At 33.4% G+C, this 12,256-nt stretch overlaps 2 protein-coding genes across 4 annotated transcripts; one reads left to right on the top strand and one right to left on the bottom strand.

Annotated features, from left to right (window-relative positions):
* On the top strand, window positions 1-1,599 carry LOC123307982 (protein HEXIM1-like). The gene has a single exon (XM_044890498.1). It carries the CDS (start codon window positions 175-177, stop codon window positions 1,021-1,023), a length of 849 nt encoding a protein of 282 aa, XP_044746433.1. The 5' UTR covers window positions 1-174; the 3' UTR covers window positions 1,024-1,599.
* Window positions 1,600-8,896: 7,297 nt separating this feature from the next.
* LOC123308000 (tRNA-specific adenosine deaminase 2-like) lies at window positions 8,897-11,952 on the bottom strand. 3 transcript variants are annotated; one of them, XM_044890521.1, is made up of 2 exons: window positions 11,841-11,952; window positions 8,897-10,054 (listed from the first exon to the last, which is right to left on the bottom strand). In XM_044890521.1, exon 2 carries the CDS (start codon window positions 9,788-9,790, stop codon window positions 9,188-9,190), a length of 603 nt encoding a protein of 200 aa, XP_044746456.1. In that variant the 5' UTR covers window positions 9,791-10,054; window positions 11,841-11,952; the 3' UTR covers window positions 8,897-9,187. The 3 variants fall into 3 exon arrangements, with proteins under 3 accessions (XP_044746456.1, XP_044746457.1, XP_044746455.1); XM_044890522.1 differs by lacking the exon at window positions 11,841-11,952 and adding an exon at window positions 11,773-11,823; XM_044890520.1 differs by lacking the exon at window positions 11,841-11,952 and adding an exon at window positions 11,122-11,834 and having other exon boundaries at window positions 9,661-10,054.
* Between the last annotated feature and the right edge of the window lie 304 nt (window positions 11,953-12,256).

Genomic DNA, 12,256 nt, shown 5'->3' with positions numbered 1-12,256 from the left:
CGAGTTCAGCGCCTCTCACGTACAGGGAAGCAAGCTATCAGAATAATAGAAATGGCGATACAGTTCAGTTCATGTGAATATCGTGTGCAGTTAATATTGAACGTACTCTGGTTTAAAAGATTATTGTGGTGTAATATTGCTTTACCATCATTCTAAATCACAAAGTTCTTAAAAATGGGTGAAATTGTTAGTAATTCAGACGTAATTAATGAGGAAATGCAGTCAGTTGTGGATCTTCCCAAAGATGACGTAGTAGAAGCGACGCAAACCCAAACGAGTGCATCCGTTAAACCCGACCAAAACCCGAAGATAGTCGATCATCACATTCCACAGAAAAAGAGAAAGACGAGGCGCGGGAAATCCAAACGTAAGCAGCCTTATATGAAGAGCAGATTACCGAATGTTATAAAACCTGAAGCTCCTCATAATAGTAATCAATTCTTGTTAGAAGATCATTGTGATTTCGACAACCTAGATGAGCGGCTCTTGAATAAAACTAAAGCGTCTGGTTCCATTTTTAATAGAAACAGAGATTCAAGTCTAAGTGTAGACTCTGATGGCGAATTCTATTCATCTCCAGATGATGAGGAACAATTTTTAATTAAAGATTTCGACAACCAATACGAAACTGTTCATGCTGAGCACCTGAATAATATGTCAAAAACTGATTTAATTCAGGAGTATCTTGGTCTTGAAAAGAAAGTTGAGTTATTATCGAATATTTTGAGAAAGCGCACTGAAGGAGATTATGATAGAACCAAGATTGATTTGCAGATGGAAGTTCAACAGTTGAAATCTGAAAATGAAACTCTCAAGCAACAAAATCAAGAATTGCTTGCAAAACTTTCCAATAAGTCGAACAGTAGCAGTAGTGATAGTTCATCCGATTCTGAATCAGATTCTAGTTCATCAAGTTCAAGCTCTATGAGCTCGTGTGATATGAATGAAGCAGAAATGCTGAATAATTCCTCGAATAATATGGAGAACATTGATAATCGTAAATGTGTCAACCTTAGTTCTTAAACCAGTTCTTTGAAAGAAAATTGTTGAAAATTTTAAATTGTTCTCATTTTTTTGTGTTTTTCCGCATAGAAATTTGTGACACTAAATTGTAATTTTGTAAATATAATATGTAATTTTCTAGTTACATTTTTTTTATATTTTTAAAGAAAATTTAATGTGTTAATAGTTTTAAGAAAATATTTCACTTGTTGTTTTGATTTTAATAAAATATATATACTTAAGAAAAAGGATATGAATTGTTGACAGAATACAAGAAAATTTAAGTTGATGAATATTTGGAAAGTACATAACATCTGAAATAAATCTAAAAAAGTCTAAAATATTCCAGACAGAAATGAAAGAGTAGAAAATAATAAAATCTGCTGTGATCAATATGCATTTACTGATTGAAGTAGTTTTTTAATTTGATCTCTGAGATTTCAGTTAGGTAGGTGTTTGCTCAACAGTTAGTACCTATGCAAAAAAAATGGCAAAGAACATCAGCAAATCATTTGATTCTGTTATAGGATAAGCAAAAATTTCATAACTAGTCATTTAAAATTTCTTACTTTATAAATATTAAAAATTTTCAATACATTTTAGGAGTTAGATTTTATACCTTATTCCCTTCAATAATGGACATTTTTGAGAGTACAATTATTTAAGAGCATCATAAATAACCATATAAAAGTGTATGCAGTGAATGTTATGAAAATAATGATTCAATTAAAATAAAAACTAGTTTGCATTCCTTTCAGATTCATCTCAAATTTTATTCCTAATTATTACTCAGCCCATAAATTATTCAGTTTTTTTTTACGTACAGGATACAGGAGTCACCACTCACCAGACCTATTAGTTCATTTTCAAAATTAGTTCTTTAGTGGTAAAAGTGTTACACTTTGTCCTTGAATTTTAGGATTAATTTTATATTATTTTGGGTAGATTGCTGAGTGAATTTTTTATTTCAGACATCAAATTCGAATATAGATCTTTTCTATTAGCCACCTAAAGACGATAACTATTTGATCCTAAAGACGAAACAATTTTGAGACCAACGCGGCGAAACATGAGAGCAAAGGCACAGCATGAGAAGTAAATTTAGTTCTCATAGGCAGTGAAGAAGCTTGGTAAGATATTCAGATTTGATACTTCCTGTCAACCCGATTTTGTACGAATTTTATCAGGTAATGTCCTTTAAAAATTAATTTACTGGGTAAAAATAAATAGTTACGAAAAAATTAAAAGGGTTAAGGGGTGATTAATCACCCCTTAGTTAAGGGGGCTAGTAATTCCTAGTCAAAAAGTGTGCGTCTTTCATAAATAATTTTTTCAAGCATAGTCTGCTTAGATATAGCCATCTAAAGATGACACCTAAAAAGCAATTTTTAATTTATTTTTTAGAAGCCAGAAAACTGACAAATGGAAATTGAGCAGACATTCTAAGGGAGCGAGAAGGAAATATTTGAATTCGAAAATAATTCCATCCTAGACGACTCCGGCTACGTACCTGCTAATAAATTATTGCTTTTCAAGTGCCATCTAACTTTTAGCAATAACTTATATATGTACATATTATGTGTTCAAATTAAATCAGAGTTATCAAAAATCATTTTTCAATGGTGTGAATATAAATAAGGAAAGTGGCAAAACAAAGGGTGGCTTTTTGTACTCCTTGCAATTATATATATATAATAATCGAAAAGGTATAGAAATTTGATTTTTTTCAGACCGACAAATGAGATTGAAATCAATATCTGTGGATCTTGTAAATAAAGTTGCATTCAGCCAAAGTTAGGTTCTAAATTTTTCGAATTTCAGACATTTTTCATTTTTGATTATCAAATTACTCGATAATGGCGCATCATACGGGAAATTAAGAAGAATAACACTTTTATTCAGCAAAATTGTCAAATATTCATGAGTTATAGCGTTCAACTTACTTTTAAGAATTATGGATTCTTTGAGTTTCTATATGTTATGGTAATGTAATGGTCATAATGAAGAAACCGCAGGAGACGTGGGTGGAATATCTTGAATACTCAGATGTTATACCATTAATCAGGCAAGATCTTACCTTCAACTAATGATTTGAAAACTTGAGTTAGGCTTATTTTGGCTCATATGCTCACAAAAATCAAAATAATTGACCTATTTATCGAGATTAATAAGATTATTTATTCAGGGGTGGCCAACTTGATGAGACTCAAGATCTACTATTCACTGACGAAACCCTCCGAGATCTACCAGTTATAAAATTGTCCAAATTTTGAATTGCCTATAGCCCAAGGAGATATATATATCTCCTATATCTCCTTGTTATAGCCTACAGTTCAGGTGGACGAATATACACGGTGAGTCTTTGACTTGTACCTATTATAGGTATTATATTTCAACAGTGAACAGAAACACTTTTTTGCTTTTATGATTTTATCCAATTCGGCCTGGATAAAAATATAAAGAAATTTTAAGTTTTCATAATGCCACCTCGGGAAGACCAAAATTCTCTTCAGCTAAATCTATGAAACTAGAAATTACACACATCTGTGGATCTTTCGAACAGAGTTGCTGTATTCAGCCCATTTAACTCTAAAAGAACTTCTTTTAATTATTTCATTCAGCCAAAGCAAAGAGGAGCCTCTTTGGCCAAAGAACCCAAGATTTCGGATTTCCCGGTTTTTTTTTTTTAATTTGGATATCAAAATTACTCGAGAAAATATGAGGAATACTTTTATCTTTCGAAATTCATTAGTGAGTGTTTGTTTAACTTACTTTCAAGAGTCGGGTTCTTTGAAGTTCTGGTATTATAGTATGTAATGGTTCACATCGTCTTGCCTATGTCACATATAAAGATTAGTTCAGTTTTAATAATTTTTTTTTTTTTTTATTTACCTTTCATTTACCTAATAATGTGATATGAATTTCAAATATGGCAATATTCTGTTTGAAATCGTACCGATATATAGATACCTACTTTTTTTCATTTTCGATATCCCTAGGAACACCAAATTTTTTTTATTGCCTTAGTGGGAGCGCCCACCAAAGTAGCGTAGCATTGACATGGCACATATGTACATGACAAAGGGGATTAATAATTTTCAGATATCGCACATCTGAGTGAAGGGTCAGTTATTATTATGAACGCAACATCTGAGCTATGTGAAGCTGGCATCCCCAAATGCGAATTTTGAAACAAAAATTTCAGTGTCGTTTGTCCATTGTAGGTCCATGTTTGTCCACCCTTTTTTTCATTTGTCCAGGCACCGTTTTAGAGATATCGTAAAAGAACTTTTTTCGGTTCATTTTCTGAGCTGCACCCCCAAATCGCAAAAACTTATTTTGGATGGTACAGATCGTTTGTCCAACGTAGTCCACGTTTGTCCACAAAATTTTTTCATTTGTCTACCCACAGAACCATAGAAATCAATCTTTGAATATTTTGGAAAGTGTGAAGTTGGCACCCCCAAATGAAAATTTTTGAACAAAAATTTCAGGATCGTTTGTCCATCGTAGGTCCATGTTTGTCCACCTTTTATTTTCATTTGTCCAGGAACCGTTTGAGAGATATGGAAAAAAAAAGTTGTTTCGGTGCATTTTCTGAGCTGCATCCCCAAATCGCAAAAACTTATTTTGGATGGTACAGATCGTTTGTCCAACGTAAGTCCACGTTTGTCCACCAAATGTTTTCATTTGTCCACCCACAGAACCATTGAAATCAATCTTTGAAAATTTTGGAAAGTGTGAAGTTGGCACCCCCAAATAAAAATTTTCGAACCAAAATTTCAGGATAGTTTGTCCATCGTATTTCCATGTTTGTCCACCTTTTATTTTCATTTGTACAGGCACTGTTTTAGAGATATCGTAAAAGAACTTTTTTCGGTTCATTTTCTGAGCTGCACCCCCAAATCGCAAAAACTTATTTTGGGTGGTACAGATCGTTTGTCCAACGTAAGTCCACGTTTGTCCACAAAATTTTTTCATTTGTCCACCCACAGAACCATAGAAATCAATCTTTGAATATTTTGGAAAGTGTGAAGTTGGCACCCCCAAATGAAAATTTTTGAACAAAAATTTCAGGATCGTTTGTCCATCGTAGGTTCATGTTTGTCCACCTTTTATTTTCATTTGTCCAAGCACCGTTTGAGAGATATGGAAAAAAAGGTTTTTTTTTGGTGCATTTTCTGAGCAGCATCCCCAAATTGCAGAAATGTATTTTTGATGGATAGATCGCTTGTCCAACCTAAGTTCAGTTTTGTCCACCCAATTTTTTCATTTGTCCATCCACAGAACCATAGAAAAATATGGAAAAAGAAGTTGTTTCGGTGCATTTTCTGACCAGCACCCCCAAATCGCAAAAACTTATTTTGGATGGTACAGATCGTTTGTCCACCAAATTTTTTCATTTGTCCATCCATAGAACCATAGAAATCCATCTATGCAAATTTTGGAAAGTGTGAAAGTTGGCACTCCAAATGAAAATTTTTTAACTTAAATTTCAGGATCGGTTGTTCATCGTAAGTCTACCTATTTTTTTCATTATTTCAGGCACCGTTTGAGAGATATGGAAAAATGAGTTTTTTCGGTGCATTTTCTGAGCAGTTCACCCAAATTGGTAAAGATGGTAAATATCGTTTGTCCAACGTTAGTCCACTTTTGTCCACCCAATTTTTTTATTTTTCCTCCCACAGAACCATAGACATCAATCGTAAAAATTTTTTGGAAGTGTAATTAACTTGCACAACTCACACAAAATTTTGAACCAAATATTCTGGTTTGTTTACTTTTCGCTAATTCATTTTTGTACATCAGGAATTTATTTTCATTCCCATCCAGACTCCATTCGCAATTTGGGATGAAAAATTGATTAATCAAAATTCTTCGTTTACTATTCCTAAAATGCTAAAGAATATTTTTCACCGAATGCATCGTTGGTCCATAGCGGATTCACGTTTATCCAATCAAAATTTTCATTGGTCCATAAGCTCATAACAATAACAATATTGAAAACAAATTCATTATACATATTCTCTTTTCGACAAGTTGATCATATTATGTCGCGAAGATAGCTTTTAGAGGATAAAACATGTAACCCTAGTAGAGTTGCTCCTTCAAAATTTGTATCACATTTCCATCTACGGTTACTTTTATTGAGAGATAAAGGACTCGAAAGCTGACCTTCGAAAAATCCTGAAAAAGCTGATTTATTACTTGAAGAGTTGCGAGTTGCTCTTTCAGAATATGGTTCTGTGGGTGGAGAAATAAAATAAATTAAGTGGTTAAAAGTGGACTAACGTTGGACAAACGATATTTACCATCATTTTCGCAATTTGGGTGACCTGCCTAGAAAATGCACCGTAAAAACTTATTTTTCCATATCTCTCAAACGGTGCCTGGACAAATGAAAAAAAAAAGGTGGACAAACGATCCTGAAATTTTGGTTTGCAAATTTTCATTTGGGTGTGCCAACTTCACACTTTCCAAAATTTGCATAGATGGATTTCTGTGGTTCTGTCTATACACAAATGGAAAAATTGGGTGGACAAAAGTGGATTTAGGTTGGACAAATGATCTATACCATAAAAAATACGTGACAGAGGATGACTGGAGAGGTCAGAATTGCAAAGAAACACCTTCAATTCGGACGACGTTTCGACATATTTAATGTCTTCATCAGGGCACTGTAATTAGATAAAATCTCATGCAGTATTACACAAATACAGTAGAAAATATATGCGTGATCGTTACAATAAGAAAGAATAAATAACACTTACAATTTGTATTGGTTTCCTCTAAATCAACAGTATAAACAACATCCGACAACAATACACAAAATGGAAATCTTCGCAAGGAAAGAAAAACAACATGTGATGGATTGACCATTGAAAGGAAAAGAGAAGAGAAGAGAAGGGAGAACGCCAGTTTGTTTTCCTTTCAATGGTCAATCCATCACATGTTGTTTTTCTTTCCTTGCGAAGATTTCCATTTTTGTGTATTGTTGTCGGATGTTGTTTATACTGTTGATTTAGAGGAAACCAATACAAATTGTAACGATCACGCATATATTTCCTACTGTATTTGTGTAATACTGCATGAGATTTTATCTAATTACAGTGCCCTGATGAAGACATTAAATATGTCGAAACGTCGGCCGAATTGAAGGTGTTTCTTTGCAATTCTGACCTCTCCAGTCATCCTCTGTCACGTTCTAAATTAAAAGGTCATCAACCAGGTTACCGTTTATAAAAAATACGTCTCTGCAATTTGCGAAACAACTTTTTTTTTTCCATATCTATCAAACGGTGGCTGGACAAATGAAAATAAAAGGTGGACAAACATGGACCTACGATGGACAAACGATCCTGAAATTTTGGTACGAAAATTTTCATTTGGGAGTGCCAACTTCACACTTTCCAAAATTTTCAAAGATTGATTTCTATGGTTCTGTGGGTGGACAAATGAAAAAATTGGGTGGACAAACGTGGAAACTTGAAAAAATTCAAAAAATTGATCTACAAACTACTGCTCAAGATAGAGCCATATACTGTAAGAGAATATCTGGAAAAACATTGCATAGCAGATTCCTAAGTTGCTAGACTGACACTATTTTATTTCAAGTGCGATATTTTCCGAAATGTATTTTATTTAAAATCATTATTATTATTATGAATCGCCTTTGTCATATATGTGCCATGTCAGTGATATGACACTTTGGTGGGCGCTCTCCCTTACACAGAATGCCCGCCCAATTTCATCTCTGTTTTCTGAAAAAATTGCTGTTCAGGTTCAGATGCCTTCTTTGAGGGGATCTATCTAAGGTGGCTGCTCAAAAAAAATTGTGCGAAAGAGTCAATTTCTCAAAGTGGTTAACTGATGAACTTATTGTTTAAAGTTGTGCGCACAGTTTGACTCAACGCCATCAATAAAAGCAGTTTGTCAACGAATACCGTTGAACCATCATCAATAAAATGTTTCAATTTTCCTACACAATTCTGAACCCACCACGAAACACAAATTTTTTCAAATAACGATTATTTGGTACTGACCGAACGATTGTAAACAATGATGGTTTAGTCATCCGTTTCATTTTCCCGCGGCAGGCATCGTGTTCCATTCCAGTAATTGAAATTTAGTGGAATAGGGAATACTCCTTCTGACGAAAATGATTTATTTTTTATGAAATATCTTTGAAACTTCACATTTTGAAATAACCATTTCAACCGTTTCCCAAAAAAAAAATATTTTAAGCACTTAAAAATGAAAAATAAAAATGGGTATTTAAAATTTAAAGAGTTTTATTTCGATTGCACAATTTGGCAACATCAACTGAAATATGCATTGATAATAAAGGACAACAAATACATTATCTTGATGAGATAGACAAAGATGGCTGTCTATGAAGTCTGCGACGAACGAGGAAGATCGTAAAATTTTATGGGATTTTTATGGCCGGTTGCAGTTGCAGCTCGCCAGTAAGTACGCGCCTGTAAATCAATAGCTGTTATTTTATAGACAAGCTGATCGGACATTGTCTAGTAGGCGCTGTTGCCAAATCGTAAACTCGAAACCAAGCGATTTGAATTTTAAAACCCCATATTTGAAGAATGATTTTGAATAGTTTCCGAGGTGAATTTGAAAAAATCATGAATGAAACTCATGATTATTCAGTTTAAACTTGCATATGCAGTGATAACCCAAATTGAGGAGAATTCCCCATTAACCATGTTTGTTATCGTGATCGACTACTAAATCGGTATTTTCAGATATCAAGAAACTCGTTCGAGAGCTCATCATATCATATCTATCATATCACATCTCAAATATCAAAAATTTCTTCAACTAAATACCTTTTTCAACATGCAGAACTACAAATAAATGGTAAGAAATAAGTAAGTAATAAATGGACATTTAAATTTATATTGAATATTGTAAAATATATAATTGTTTCATATGATAAATTACTATTAATTCCCAGCAAAAAACCCTAAATAAAACAAATTATGAAAAATTCCTAGTACAGTGGAGCGTTGTTTATCCTAACATTGATTAACTGAAAATTCATTTAACCGGACTGTTTCAGAAAAAAAATCTGAAATTCAAGCAGCTGTCCCCCTTCTAGTTCAGGTAATCAACGTTCTACTGTACCAATAAAAAAAAATGTGTTTAAAATATAATATTGTAATATAGATTAGTCGTTGCCCAATTTTTTACCTCTTACTTTAACTTTTGAAGGAGGAGCATTAGGATTGACACCTTGATAAAATTTTTTCAGTAAATCCATGGCTGCATCAGCTCTATATCCACCCTTCCTCTGAGTAACTGGTTTTAGGACTGCAGCTACATTGAAAACTGTCTCTCCACCAAACCTATCATTTTTACAACCAAAAATCACAGATTTCACTTTCAAATCATATAATGCCGCAGCACACATTATACATGGTTCCACAGTTACATATACATCGATCTCTTGGAAAACAAGAGAAGGATTTAAAGTTTTAATTTTGCAATAAGCAAAAACATCATCTATACAGTTCATTTCGGCATGTCTGGTAGCATTTCTGGTTTCATTAACTGTATTACGTCCTACAGCTATAATGTTGTTTTGGTAGACAAAAAGACAACCAACTGGGACTTCTTGTGCCTCCAGAGCTTCATTTGCAAAATAGAAAGCCTTTTCCAGATATTCTTTTTCAATATCAGTCAAGGTGTCACATGATTGATCAATATTGTGCAGGTTAGATGAAATTGCTTCAACTTCAATTAATTTGATTCTTTTGGATAATGGTTCCATTTGTTGTTATTGAAAGTACTTCATTAAATTGTTTTTAGTAATGAACTTATTCGCTTCATACGACCAACCATTTTTATAAATGGCGCGAGGACTTGGATGCGGCATATACAATACCTTTATATCCTGTTTTAACAGTTTGACAACATTTGATACCCTTTTTTCTGAATATCTTCCAATTCCAACTACGATTTCTGGTTTTAGGATGAGAATGACCTCCTTCAATGTTTCATCACAAACTACTTCCAGGGAATTCTTGAGTTGGGGCTGAAAAGAATGTCAACCTTGAATACACCATTAAAATTTTTTTTTTTAAATATTCTTGAGATTCCAGTTTTTTCTGGTTCATAAGTGAATTTGAGATTTTTCTTATATTATTACATATTAAGGGAGAACTAAAAATGCCTTAGATAACACATGTCACCTCAAACAAAACAATATGGAAAATATAAGCATTAGGGTCTCTAAAGAAATAATTTATGAATGGAAAGAGGAAAATTCTGCCACCCCATATCATAGCTTCAAACCCTATTACATATTTTATCATGGAACTTTGGAGCTGAAGGTTCAAATAAAAAAGTTGATTATAATTATTCAAAGTACCTACTTATACAGGGTGTTGCACGCAAAGTGACCACTATAAGTATATAGAGAACCATAACTGAGAATTTTTTGTAAAAATTTTTGAATAGTGAGTATCTGCTCAACTAAAATGTTCTTGTCTCGGTAGTACTTCAGATTATACCAAAAGTTGAGGTAAACTTTTGTTATTTCCAATGGGACACTCTTTATTATATTTTTTGACCTTCATGTCAAATTTGAGACTTATGAATTAATGCCTCCAGAACCTTGAGGTTTGGTTATGGGAAAGTTCAAATCAACTATAGTTGAAAATTTCAGAATTCAAAGATGTAAGAAAATATAGGGTGTCCGATTTGAAATTACAAAGTTGAGCTCAACTTCCAGTATAATCGTAAGTACTACTGAGACAAGAATATTTTAGTTGAATAGATCCCGACCATTCACAAATTGTCAGAATTCTCGTTAGGTTCCCTAGATACTCCTAGTGGTCATTATGTGGAAGTTTGGCTCAACTCAGGTACAACTAGAAATGCCATCAAGACAAGAATACTTAGGTTGATTAGATCTTGGTCATTCAAGTTTTCAGAAAAAAATCTCATTTGGTAATTTTGGTACTGAATGGATATAACATGACTAACAAAAAGCAGGATGATTGCTGTCACATTATTTGATCACTAATAATATTGATTAAATAACAAATCAGCAAAAAATTAGTCATCTTATTGAATGGATATACTGATATTCGCCAATACCTGCATTTCAGCAGGGGTAATGTTTCCTCCATCTTCCTTCATAAATGCTAGAGGACAATAATTATACAAAAAACAATTGTTGAAAAAACGTTGGGGGGTTGTACATAACTCCTTCATCAAATTCCAAAATCGGTCACCACTAACTTCTTTTTGAGTACAGTTGAATCCTTCAACTATTCGATATTTACAAACTTGATTTGGCTGACCCACATGGCCATTTATAAGCAACCAATTTTTTACCATACTGATTTCACCAAATGGAATACCTGTCTGACACATGCCCCACGGACCTGGATTCATACCCACAAATAATACTTTTTTTTCCTTACGGCAGTAGAGTTTCAAGTATTTTTCCAATGGTTCGCTAGCATATATGGTAGGATTATAAACAAAGCAAATTGGATCTTTAACGAAATTAAGGTTTTCTAATAATCGGTTCAGGTTTCGGTGAACTTCAAGCATTTTGTTCGAAACTGAAGCATCAGCTGGTGGTGGCACAGGGAAATAAATCGAATGATTAGATTCTAATTCAACACTTGTGCCTTGGTGACTAGATGATTTGTTCTCTGACTGCTCATTAACACTAGACAACTTGAGCTTTTTTCTCAACATAGTGATTTTTTCAGAAATATAGCAACGTAATATTTTTACTTTCTTCTTGAAACGAACACTATCACAAATCAAACTTGTATTGTTATCTCTGCTCTTATCATACTTACGTTTTTCTGTGAAAAATTGGGAATTACAGAAGTATAAAAATAACAGAACAGAACACAAACCACAGAACAGTTTGTCTATGCCACAGAACACTACACAAACCATGCATTGTTTTTTGTTGTGATTGTGAACCATAGACTCTAGTGTCTTCTTTTTCATAGTAGCGGTGTGAAATTGACTAACGAAATTTAAGGTTGTTTTATGAATCGTATACCGAATTTCAAACCCTTTATTCATTTCTAAGAGTTATTTTCAATTTATTCTTGGGATTCTGCAAATGAAAAAGGGTTTTAGGGCAATGTTTAGGGCATTAATGAATATGTACACCGAATTTCAAACCCTTTATTTATTTTTCAGACCAAGTTTCGATTTTTTGCCTTTTCCGAGGAATGAGGGTGATATTCACCCTACCCCCTAC

Source organism: Coccinella septempunctata, chromosome 2 (assembly GCF_907165205.1).
Source record: "Coccinella septempunctata chromosome 2, icCocSept1.1, whole genome shotgun sequence".
In the NCBI taxonomy this organism is placed as follows: Eukaryota; Metazoa; Arthropoda; class Insecta; order Coleoptera; family Coccinellidae; genus Coccinella; species Coccinella septempunctata.
The sequence above is the reverse complement of the archived record's forward strand: the minus strand, read 5'-3'. Positions and strand labels throughout refer to the sequence as shown.

Bases quoted from the DNA above. Each gene is read 5' to 3' on its own strand.
- LOC123307982 (XM_044890498.1), top strand. From the start codon at position 175: ATGGGTGAAATTGTTAGTAATTCAGACGTAATTAATGAGGAAATGCAG.
- LOC123308000 (XM_044890520.1), bottom strand. From the start codon at position 11,733: ATGTTGAGAAAAAAGCTCAAGTTGTCTAGTGTTAATGAGCAGTCAGAG. The intron at 10,055-11,121 runs GTATTGGCGAAT...CATTCTTTTCAG, and splicing joins TTACCCCTGCTGAAATGCAG to CCCCAACTCAAGAATTCCCT.